The sequence below is a fragment of the Emys orbicularis genome, chromosome 3 (genome assembly GCF_028017835.1).
Source record: "Emys orbicularis isolate rEmyOrb1 chromosome 3, rEmyOrb1.hap1, whole genome shotgun sequence".
In the NCBI taxonomy this organism is placed as follows: domain Eukaryota; kingdom Metazoa; phylum Chordata; order Testudines; family Emydidae; genus Emys; species Emys orbicularis.
Genome location: NC_088685.1, coordinates 104,036,167 through 104,048,694, shown reverse-complemented (window position 1 = coordinate 104,048,694; position 12,528 = coordinate 104,036,167). Strand labels below are relative to the sequence as shown.

Below are 12,528 nucleotides of genomic sequence, written 5' to 3'. Positions count from 1 at the left end.
TTGCAGGGTCAGCAGTTGGTAAAACCATTCTCTGTTTATAAACTGAGCTCCTTGCATAAGGAAATCACAGAATTCTTTATTTTTTCACAAAGTCCATTTTTCAGACTGGAGCTGCACTATTAAAAAATCTCTTCTGTCGAAACGTAGAACGATTTACTAGGTAATTTTAAAATGAATATTACAGCTAATGATGCTTTGAAGGGAAAACTAGTCTCTGAATCATGGAGAGCTGGTATAACAGTCCTAAATAAAGCTTTATTTGAAAGGAATGGTGTAAAACTTCTTTAAATGCTTATTTTGCAGCACACTCTGGATGTTTGTCCTAATGCTGGTTTTGACTGGCTTTTCCCTTGGGATGTCTGGTATCCCACTGTTCCCTGAGATGCTGCATTGTGCTTAGTAAGTAATCCTGTCTATCACAACTTTAATTACTACTACTACTTAGAAGCTGTTCAAACAATTTTCAACCACCATTTCATTCTTTGAGGGGGGGAAAGTAATTAATTGTTGATCTGAGTCTGAGATGTTGGGTAAAACTTTCAAAAGAGCCAAAGTCACTTTTTCAAGTGTTTCTTTCTTTCTTTCTTTCTTTCTTTCTTTCTTTCTTTCTTTCTTTCTTTCTTTCTTTCTTTCTTTCTTTCTTTCTTTCTTTCTTTCTTTCTTTCTTTCTTTCTTTCTTTCTTTCTTTCTTTCTTTCTTTCAAGAGAGATCTGGGCTTCTACATCACCTAAGCACTTTTGAATTTTACTTATTGGTAAGGGGGTATGATGACCTCATTAGAGTCATGGGGTCCAGCTGGTTTTGGTGGTTTGCATAGCAAGCCACAAGACTGATGTGTATATATTTATTAAAGGGACTTTTATTTCAGCTCACTGGAAAGGTTAATATCCAGCAAATATAATTAGCTTTCCGGGACCCTACAGCAACAGTTCTATCAGCAGGATTCAGGATTACTTTAAATACAGTTTCCCATCACTCGTGCTGCTTGGCCATAGTGGGCTGACATCCTCTTGGTTCCATGTTTAGCCAAAGTGCATTTCTCCTTGGAATCAAGGGCTTTCCCCTTTTTCAGACCCATCTGTCAGCTTTCCTTCTCCTATGCCCCACAAGACTGACTGTGTATGACACAGAAATCCAGTTATCACACTGCCAATGGTGATGACACTGTAGTGCTGGGAATTCCACTTAGCATTGTCCTTATCTTTCTTCTCCCAGGGAGGTGGTGCCAGATGGCTTAATAGGCAAGACATGGGGCAGAATGCTGTGGATCCTCTTTGCAGAGAGGCTTCTCTGTGCTGGATGCACTTGTGTGCACGTTAATGTATTTCCCAGTCAGGGAGCACTTTAAAAGGCAAGCCGTGTACCTAGTGAAAATAACCTGTCTGTCTTTCTCCAGTGAGAATGGATTCGAGGAGGGGTTAAGTGTGTTGGGACTGGTGTCTGGGCTCTTCAGTGCAATGTGGTCACTTGGGTAGGTACACAGTGACTGTCTATAAACTTCTTGTATTTTGGTCATAAAGTTGCTGGGCTGCTTAAGTGTGTAAAAGGACCTGCTTGCCCTGTAGTGCCCCCTACTGGCTAAATATGGCTCTCCAATGTCCTGCCTCAGTTTCCTCAGCTCTCAGGACCCCTTCAGAATGCCACATTTGGGCATTTACGAGGATTTGAGTCGGCCCCACTTTATCATCAGTATTGGCAGCTGATGGGATTCTCTCTTCTGAGTGACTGAAATGCTGGCTATCTTGCTTAGTGCTGGACAGTTGAGAACAATGCTGGGAGTTCATCAACAGCCTGGTGGACATAGTACAGATACGTGCAGTTCAAGGTCACTCACACCAGTCCTCTCCTGTTACTAAATGCATCTTTAAGTTGTGTAAATTGAAGCAGCTTTTTAAAATGGTCTCTGCTTCACAGTTCTATTATGGGCCTCACAGCATGGGTGGGTTACAAACCACTGACAAGAACTAGGCTGCTGGTGTTTTGTGACTAGTGTTGGCTACACAAATGATAACTGTTTCAGTGCTACAGTGTACTTCCCCCATCTGTTTGTATCTATCTGTTCTCTCAGCTTACGCCTACATTTTAAGCTGTTGGCAGTGGCACTGGAACACTTTGTACAGTGGGGGTGTTGAGAGCCATTGAACAAAACTCTAAACCCGGTATATAATGGAAACCATTTCAAGCCCAGGGGTGCAGCCGCACTGCCAGCACCCCTAGTTCCAGCACCCCTGGGTCTTTGGTGCAGAGACCATCTGTGAAGGGGGCCTAACACAGTGGGCCTGGACCTCTAGGCACTGCATCAATACAAATAATAAAAAATATTCATGTATCGACTCAATCTTGGACAGTGAAACTACACGGAGTTACCTTCCTCTCTGTTTTCCATTAACTTCACAAGAAGTGAAGTCAAGTGTAAACAGACAGGAATGTGTGCTACTGCATGAGAACGACACTGCACCGTACTTTCAGTATTGTTCTATTCACATTGAAGTCAATGACCCTTGTAAGATGCTCAGCACCCCAGAAAACTAGGCACCTGTATAAGTAGGCTAATTTTAAACACAAGGCCCCACTCCTGCATTGAGTTCTAGCACAGGCCTGTGCATGGTCCCATTGAAATCGGTGGGACTCTGCATGAGCTCAGGAGTCAATGGGCCCCAAGTTTGAAAACAGACTTGTTTTTATTTTGAGGCTTTTTTCCCCCTCCACTAAATCTGAGTTTGGTGCATGGACTACAGTGACAGAGTCCCTGTGTCAGTCACCTCCTGTACTGGAGCAACCTGTGCCATCTGTACGTTAGCTATAGATCTGAAACCTCTTGTCTCAACGTATTGTAATAAAGAATCTCTCTTATCTGTGACCTTTGTAATCTCTTCTTTGAGGTACCCATACTTCTTCTCTTTGATATATTTAGAGCTTTTGTAGGACCAACATTAGGTGGATACCTAAATGAGAGGCTGGGGTTTGAATGGGCTGCCGCCATACAAGGAGGATGGGCGTTATTAAGTGTAAGTAAAGCTAGTATTCTTGCTTGTTGCTTTTATTACAGACTGCAACTGTAAAATATTACACAAATATTACAACTGTAATAATTGATGGCCGTTTCTTTAAAGGGACTAGCTATTGGAATATTCTATATCATAGAGGCCTCACGAAGAAGAAGGAGGTACTGTAGGACTTTTATTTACATCCATTTCAAACCAGATTTTAAAGGTTTTCATTAAGAAAAATACAGATTTTTTTTCAACCATACTTCTGTTTTTTCACACTATCAGCCTTGTAATTAAAGAGACTTGAAACATTTCTGGGGGCACAGACTGCACTTGCTTTTGTTTTGGGGTGTTTTGTTGTTGTTGTTGGTTTTTGTTTTTGTTAAATAATGCTAGCATTATGTATGCAAAAGTATCCAGAAGCTCTATCAAACTGTTTCCTTTTTCCTTCCTTGCCTTCTCGAACAGATCCAATTTGCAGATCCCTCTGGGCACAAATGAAGAAAGAGCTCACCTATTGGCTAGTGAGACATAGCCAGGAATACTTCTGGATCAACCTTCTTCTTCTTCTTTTTTTTTTTTTTTTTTTAAGTTAACTTAGTGATGAGAAGAGTGGACTTAACATCCAAACAGTGTTGCATAATTCTAGAGCTGGGGGAGCCACTTCCCGTAATGCATAACACATTGTGGATTATTTGTAATGGCAACATATTGCCACATTGCTGTTCTGATGCCCTATTTAAATACTGCATGCCTTTCTTTTGGATGTTCCTACTGTGGATTGGTTGAACTGGTAAATCAGATGTCAGCCTGCTTATCTGTGTTCACGGTACAGTGCACTGAAGAGAGATTTTGCACAATGTGAAAGAATTGTTTCAGAATGTTCTGTTCTTGTACTTGAATCTGCTGGGGACTATCCCAGACCGTCTGTCACTACCATGTTTTATTGTAATGTGCATTTTCCTTTTTAAAAAAGGAAAAGAATAGTTAAAATATCATATCTGATAACATTAGATGTTCAAAGGGAATTTGAAATAGTGAAACAGTGAGCGTAATACTCTGTTAAATAAAACCAGGTAACTTCTTATTTCTAAATTCTGTGAATTTCTTTAGCCAAATGAGATTACAAGTGAGGGTGGAAAGGAAGTCAGCCGTCTCCCACGTCCTCCTATTAAACATAGGAGTGGGAAGAAAAGGCAAATATTGGGGAATGGGAGAACTGAATTTATATGCTGAATCATATTCAGTAAGTACAGCATTGCACCTGTTTAGACCAGGACTGAATTTGACCCATGATGGAAAGGGAATTGGGTAGAATTAAAGTCTGCATTTCTACTGGATGTGTAGCCCATAGGACTAGCTTTAGTATTTATTTTATTCAGCAGTAATGCAAGGAACCTACAGGCCTGTATCCTATAAGACATTGGCTTCAGCAGTTAACTTAAGGCTTGAGGTCTATGAACTTAAGCCATTTATCTGTGCCAAATGGTCACCCCTAAGTTTTGGGGAACTGAGAATAGTGTAGAAGGGGGAAGTTTGTCCACAACGATACCAGCCAACCACAGGAACATGAGCTAACATCAGCTTGTGGATATCTTAGGATGGGAACATCTGCAGATGTCTGAATACAAGAGTGCCATGGCAATGAATTGATGTATATGATAGGTTGAGATCATTAATATACTAACCTATAGGAGAAGGACAGCCCAACATTAGTAGCGTGAGGAGATACAAATAAGGAAGAGGGGAGAAACTTCTGCTGAATATGCATGAGACATAGTGGTGTCAGCTAACATAAAAGTATCCCAGTCGGTGGGCAGGCGGAGAGAGATCTGTTCAGATGTACATTCTGTATTATCTCTGTCTACCTTGCTGGGTTAGAGTATTGGTGACTTTGCTAAATGTATTCAACTATTGTAAATACAGAAGGGTTCCTAAAGTGTGAGTGTTGCAACTCTGCACATCGGGGTTCCCAACTAAACAGTAATCTTAATAATACTGGACCTGATCTTGGGACAAGAACCTGTCAAACCTCAGAGTGGTTCAACCTCAGTGTGTGAACTGGGAATTCTTAAGTAATCCATATAATTAATATACAATTCATAGATCAGGCTACAGGTGCAAGTTGAGCCACTTACCTCTGCAACTATAGCAGAGTTTATTTCTTCAGTATATAAAAGTACATACAAGATTCCCATCTCAAAAAGCTCTGAGTTTATAATCCGGAACATCCATTCAGCCTCACCCCTCGAGAGCAGCCAGCAGCATTCTAATGATAAATCCCACCCATACTGTAGCCTTCCCTAAATCCTGGAGGAACAGAGGGGCTTGAAAGGCAAGTAGGAGTGAGGGGAGTCAGTGCCAAACTCGAGCTCGACCTGCCAACAGCATTTTTGCCATATATCAAGAGGATTTCAAGCACCAGCTGACCACAACTGTGGTCATTTCTTTGAAAAGAAGAAGAAGAAGAAAAAAAAAAAGGGGTTGGGTGGTGGGGGAGGGAAGGAGGTTGGTGTATCCGTGCAGGGCTCTACCTATAAAATTTATATCCATGTCTGATCCGCAAACATTGTCCACGGCTATAAAGCGGATATCCACAGATTTGCAGGGTGCTATGTATAGGCCCATTTTACCTTTAGATTTATTACTCTGCTAACACAACCCTGCATTCCTTTCACAGTTAGGTTTATTCCTACAAGCTTTAACATGGTTTATCTCCTTGATAGCTGCAGAAACCTGGAATTTCTTTGATTAGCTTTAAACATTGTTTAATATAATTAGCTAAATATGTATATTATATTTCTGAGCATCCTGCCTATAACACTTTTGTAGCTATATCTTAATACTCAGTAAAGGTGCAAATAGGTTTGAAATAACTTTAAAAATAAGTTACTGTGATGGCTTTGCTCTACTCACTGCAGATAGGGCTACTCCTCCTGGAGGTTCTGGGGAATACCTCACTGGCTCAACACCCCTTCCTGCGGTTGCTCGCTGTCCCTCCACCTCTCTCTTTGTCTGCAGCCCCTCTCTTGCCCCAGGAGATGCTGCAGCCTCTTCATGACTCAGCTCTCCAGCCAAATCACTCAGTGTTCCCCCTGCCATCCAGGGTTTTACCCAAAGTCCTTCTGCACAAAAAGGCCCAGGCAGTCTTCTCCAGCACTGCCCTGATGGTGCAACTTCCCCAGTGGTGGGTACAGGAACCTGGGGCCACCCTCTTCTCTGAGGCCTGGTCTACACTAGGCGTTTATGTCGAATTTAGCACCGTTAAATCGAATTAACCCTGCACCCATCCACACCACGAGGCTATTTAGTTCGACATAGAGGGCTCTTAAATTCGACTTCTGTACTCCTCCCCAACGAGGGGAGTAGCGCTAAATTCGACATGGCCATATCGAATTAGGCTTGGTGTGGATGGAAATCGACGGTAATAGCTCCGGGAGCTATCCCACAGTGCACCACTCTGTTGACGCTCTGGACAGCAGTCCGAGCTCGGATGCTCTGACCAGCCACACAGGAAAAGCCCCGGGAAAATTTGAATTCCTTTTCCTGTCTGGGCAGTTTGAATCTCATTTCCTGTTTGGACAGCGTGGCGAGCTCAGCAGCACTGGCAACGATGCAGAGCTCTCCAGCAGAGATGGCCGTGCAATCCCAGAATAGAAAGAGGGCCCCAGCATGGACTGATCGGGAAGTCTTGGATCTCATCGCTGTGTGGGGCGATGAGTCCGTGCTTTCCGAGCTGCGCTCCAAAAGACGGAACGCAAAGATCTATGAGAAGATCTCGAAAGCCATGGCAGAGAGAGGATACAGCCGGGATGCAACGCAGTGCCGCGTGAAAATCAAGGAGCTGAGACAAGGCTACCAGAAGACCAAACAGGCAAACGGACGCTCCGGATCCCAGCCCCACACATCCCGTTTCTACGAGGCACTGCATTCCATCCTAGGTGCGGCCGCCACCACTACCCCACCACTGACCGTGGACTCTGAGGATGGGATATTGTCCACGGCCGGTTCCTCGGACATGTTAGCGGACGGGGAAGATGGGGAAGGAGATGAGGAGGACGAGGCAGTCGGCAGCGCTTACCAAGCTGATTTCCCCGACAGCCAGGAGCTCTTCATTACCCTTACAGAGATCCCCTACCAACCCTCCCCAGCATGTAACCTGGACACAGATTCAGGGGAAGGATCAAGCGGTAAGTGCTTTAAACATATAAACCTTTATTTTGTACAAAACTAGAATATTAATACTAACAACAATCTTTGAATCATGATTTCTTCCCCTTGGGTGCTTAAATAATCAGTAACAAGTATTTGTAAAAAAATCAAACAGTGTCCGGTTCTGCATGATTGTGCTGCCCAAGCTGCTCCACTCTTTTGTCGCTGCTACTGCAGCTAGATGAAAAGCCGGTCTATATGTCCGGGGATAGAGCAGTAGTCTTCCACAGACATCTCAACAAAGCTCTCCTGGAGGTAAAGGGATAGCCTGTTCATCAGGTTCCTTGGGAGAGCGGCTTTACTTGGTCCTCCAAAGTAAGAGACGTTCCCGCGCCAGGAGACAAGCAGGTACTCGGGAATCAGCGCCTTGCAGATCATGGCGGCATAGGGCCCCGGTCTCTGCATGCTTTCTCGAAGCATCCTCCGGATCTCGTTGTCCGGGATCCTCATGAGGGTGATGTCGGTCATGACAACCTGCTTGGAATTAGGTAGGGGACTGGTAGTATTGGGACTGCTTGCAACAAGTTCCTTTACAGAACTGTGACCGCTGGTTTACAGCCACGCGGTGGGGGCAGGAGAGGGTCAGCATCCAGGGATCTTTCCCTGGCACATCCGCGAGGGGGTGGGACAGGGCCACAGTTCTTGCTTGGCCGACTGATGGCAGCACAGATTGGCATTGCTTTCAATGTGAAAGGTGGCCAGTGGTACTCCTAAAGTTTTAATCTGCAACAAGTCTACGGTTTACCATCTTTGCCTGCTAGAGAGAGTACCGTGTCCTGCCCTGGTTCCCAGATTGGCAGTGCAAAAGCCCAGGCACTGAAGGCGAGGTTCGAAAATTCGACCTTGTCCTCAGTGCGCATGTGATAGGTGTGGTTCATGGTCTTGTTCACGGAGAAAGACTATGTTCTTGTGAATCAAGGTTCTTGATTCACAACTACATTTATCTTTCGGAGGAATTCACTGCCTTTTCCTCATTCCCACAGCCACATCTGCAACTGTCTCCCAACCCAGCCTGGAATCACACTCCCAGAGGCTAGCGCACATTAGGCGGAGGAAGAAGAAGACGCGAGAGGACATGTTCTCTGAACTTATGGGCTGTTCCCGAGCCCAGGCAGCACAGCATAACCAGTGGAGGGAGAATTTGTCCCAAATGCACCGGATACACATGGACCGTGAGGAGAGGTGGCGGCAGGAAGACCAGCAGGCGACTCAAACGCTGCTTGGACTTCTGAGGGAGCAAACAGACACGCTCCGGCGCCTTGTTGATGTTCTGCAGGAACGGAGGCAGGAGGACAGAGCCCCGCTGCAGTCTATCAGGAACCGCACTCCCCCGCCACCAAGTCCCATACCCCCCTCGCCCAAAGTCCAAAGAAGGAGGGGCGGGAGAGTCCGTGAAAACTCTCACTCCACCCCTGCAGACTGCTCAAGCACCAGAAGGCTGTCATTCCCCAAGATTTGAAAAGTCCTTTCCTGGCCGCCTCAAGCAAGCCCCCATCCAAGTTTCACCCCCCAGTTTCATGTGTGGTTGTTAATAAAAAATACGTTTTTGTTCAGTACTGTTTCAGTCATGCTGTTTTGAGGGAGAGTCTGTCTGCGGGGGGGGAGGGGCTTGGTAATTGGACAGGACATTCACCTTTAGCAGGCTACAGAGGCGGGGGCAGGTCCAGCAGCAGGGCACATACACAGTGCACTGACTAGTTACCCTGGTCAGTCTGGGAGGTGGTTTTCATGTTCTGTGCGTGGGGTGGGGGGGGGTGTTGCTCTGTGACTTTGTGGCGGGGGAGGGCAGTTACAGATGTTATGCAGCGGTCCTTGTCCTGGATCACAGAGCCACGCAGCAGGGGATCTGTAACCCTCCTCCCCCTGCCATAAAGTCACATAGCCCCCACATACACGCAGTCCCGCTCAGGAGGGCTGGCAGGCTCCGTGGAAACAACCAATCCGCCACTGCGATTCCTGTCATTCCTGGAGTTTAGAAGGATCATTTGCATCAGTACACTACACCCGCTCCCCACCACAGTCTGCGTCCCAGGTTTAAAACATTCCCGCGAAAACAGTAATAAAGACAACGGTGTTCATTAACAAAATAAAAGTAAATTTATTTTTTTGGAAGGGGGTGGAGGGGGTCTGTAACTGGAGAGGATAGTCATCCTTAACTGGGTAAAGAAACGGGGGCCGGTTAAGCTTCTCTGTACACAAACTGTAAAGTCACTGGTCACCCTGCTCAGTGTGGAACCAGGCTTTCAAAGCCTCCCGGATGCACAGCGCGTACCGCTGTGCTCTTCTAATCGCCCGGCTGTCTGGCTGGGCGTAATCAGATGCCAGGCTATTTGCCTCAACCTCCCACCCCGCCATAAAGGTCTCCCCCTTGCTCTCACACAGATTGTGGAGCACACAGCAAGCAGCTATCACAATGGGGATATTGGTTTCGCTGAGATCACAGCGAGTGAGTAAGCTTCTCCATCTCCCCTTGAGACGTCCAAAAGCACACTCCACCACCATTCTGCACTTGCTCAGCCGGTAGTTGAAGAGTTCTTTTTCAGAGTCCAGTGCGCCAGTGTAGGGCTTCATGAGCCAGGGCATTAGCGGGTAGGCTGGGTCCCCAAGGATGACTGTAGGCATCTCCACATCCCCAAGAGTTATTTTGTGGTCCGGGAAGTAAATATCTTCCTGCAGCCGTCTAAACAGACCAGAGTTCCTGAAGACGCGAGCGTCATGAACCTTGCCCGGCCATCCGACGTTGATGTTGGTAAAACGTCCCCTGTGGTCCACCAGTGCTTGTAGCACCATTGAAAAGTAGCCCTTTCGGTTGATGTACTGGCTGGCCTGGTGGTCCGGTCCCAGGATAGGGATGTGAGTTCCATCTATAGCCCCACCGCAGTTTGGGAATCCCATCGCGGCGAAGCCATCTATGATGACCTCCACGTTTCCCAGGGTCACTACCTTTGAGAGCAGTACCTTGACGATTGCCTTGGCTACTTGCATCACAACAACCCCCACGGTAGATTTGCCCACTCCAAACTGGTTCGCGACAGACCGGTAGCTGTCCGGCGTTGCAAGCTTCCAGAGGGCTATGGCCACTCGCTTCTGGACAGTCAGGGCTGCTTGCATCCGGGTGTCATTGCGCTTCAGGGCAGGTGACAGCAACTCGCAAAGTTCCAGGAAAGTCCCCTTCCGCATGCGAAAGTTTCGCAGCCACTGGGATTCGTCCCAGACCTGCAGCACTATGCGGTCCCACCAGTCAGTGCTTGTTTCCCGTGCCCAGAATCGCCGTTCCACAACATCCAGATGACCCATTGTCACCGTGATGTCCTCGGAGCTGGGTCCCATGCTTTGTGAGAGGTCTGTGCCCCTCTCAGAGTTCAGGCCCTCACCGCGGTGCCGTAGCCTCCTCGCCTGGTTCATCTGCGTCTGCCTCTGGGAAAGGTGGATGATAACCTGCGAGGCGTTCACAAGTGCCACAACTGCAGCGATGGTCGCAGCGGGATCCATGCTCGCAGTGCTGTGGCGTCCGCGCTGTCACTGACCCGAAAAGCGCGCGAACTGATTTCCCGCCGGCGCTTTCAGGGAGGAAGGGAGGGCGGTATTGACAGACGGATGACGACAATTACCCAAAAGCACCCTCGACCCTTTTTTTTTTACCCAGAAGGCATTGGCGGCTCGACCCAGAATTCCAATGGGCTGCGGGGACTGCGGGAACTGTGGGAACTGTGGGATAGCTGCCCACAGTGCACCGCTTCCAATGTCGACGCTTTCCCCGTTAGTGTGGACTCACAAAGTCGAATTACTGTCCTTAGTGTGGACACACAAGTTCGACTTAGCAATATCGATTCCACATATTCGATTTAAGTGAAATCGAAATACCCTCGTAGTGTAGACATACCCTGAGTTCCCATCCAGGGACCCTCAACCCAAGCATTTCTGGGCTTTCTTCTCACAGCTCTTACTGCTTCTTTCCTAGACTGCTTCCTACACCTCCTGGTTTTTCTCCTTGCCCTGAATGTACCAGTTCCAAACCCTCTTCCCAGGGAGTGACTGCCCTTTTCCAGCAGCAGCTCATCTGTTATCAGCTTCCTAGCTTTAGAGGCCCACTGTTCCTGCACAGCGGAACCTGCTTGCAATCAATTCCCTGCTCCCTGGCTCTTCTTCTAGATGCAGCCTATGGAGTTAATAGGCCTACCTGTCAACCTTAACCCCTTCCAGTCCTGTGTGGGATGGACACCCTATCACAGTTATAGTAATTTTATCAATATCATATTTTGTATCAATATTGAGGTCTCTCTCCCACAAATGTCATCTTGAGGTTTCTTTTAGAACAGGAAACTGGAATTTTACTTGTTCCATTTTAGAAAGAAAATTTTTCTGAAACTTCAGAATTTTGTGTGGAGCAGGAGTTCATGTTTATAGGCACATCTACTAGTCAGACTTAGAGCGGTGTTATACACTATCCAAGCATTCTGCAGGATGAGGGCCTTACCTTGTAAAATCTTCAGAACAGAAGCTTAATCATGTTAATTTTGTGCACCCAGGTAGTCCCACTAATTTCATCTAGACTACATAGCTGTATTAAAGAGGAAGGGTGGTCCAATGGTTAAGGTGTGAAGGTGCTAGGCTGGCACTCTGGAGATCCAGGTTCAATTCTCTATCCTGTTAGAAAATTTATTTTGATTAAAAACAAAAAACCCACAAAACAATTTAGATTGTAGCACATAACCTGTTCCCTACAAAAATGGTTCCAGCAGTGAAAGAGGCTACCACTACTCCTCTCTATCTGCTACCGACAACAAGAATAACAAGACAACTAGGCTAATAGTAATAACATAATGTTTTATTGCACAGAAGTTGGTATAGTATTAAAAGTTGGTTATGACCATTACATAGGCCTAAGCATTATTTTTATTGTCCCTTCACTTCAGGAATATGCAGTTCTGGATATTTTTAATCCATAATGAACCAATGTATTGACCAGAATGAGTAGTTAAAGGCTGGTTTGGTTGGGTTTTTTCCAGCAGTATTATGTTATTCTCTCTTAGTTGTATTATATGCAATATTTTTGTTCTCTGTGCTACTTTGGAACTGAATATTCTGTTATATTAATAATTAACTCTTTTATTGCCTGGAACAGGCAGCTAAAGGTCAGTTTGGACTGTTTTTTCATAACTAGTATGTTGCTCTCTGTTATATTACATGTATCATCCTTTGTGCCACTTTAGAACAGAGCATCTGGGCAGTTTTAGTAATAAAGCTATTTATTGCCTGTAGTGGCCAGTTAAAGCTCAGTTTTGCTGGGTTGTTCATTCGTACTACGTTATTCTCACTTATTTGT

At 46.0% G+C, this 12,528-nt stretch overlaps 1 protein-coding gene across 2 annotated transcripts in view; it reads left to right on the top strand.

Annotated features, from left to right (window-relative positions):
* The window catches only part of LOC135876602 (MFS-type transporter SLC18B1-like), a 37,125-nt gene extending 33,600 nt beyond the window's left edge, over nt 1-3,525 (top strand). For both annotated transcript variants that reach the window (XM_065401873.1, XM_065401872.1), the window contains exons 10-14: nt 304-399; nt 1,397-1,471; nt 2,915-3,008; nt 3,114-3,166; nt 3,459-3,525. In XM_065401873.1, coding sequence (XP_065257945.1) covers nt 304-399; nt 1,397-1,471; nt 2,915-3,008; nt 3,114-3,166; nt 3,459-3,525 — 385 coding nt within the window. The remainder of the gene's footprint in view (nt 1-303; nt 400-1,396; nt 1,472-2,914; nt 3,009-3,113; nt 3,167-3,458) is intronic.
* Nucleotides 3,526-12,528: the final 9,003 nt, after the last annotated feature.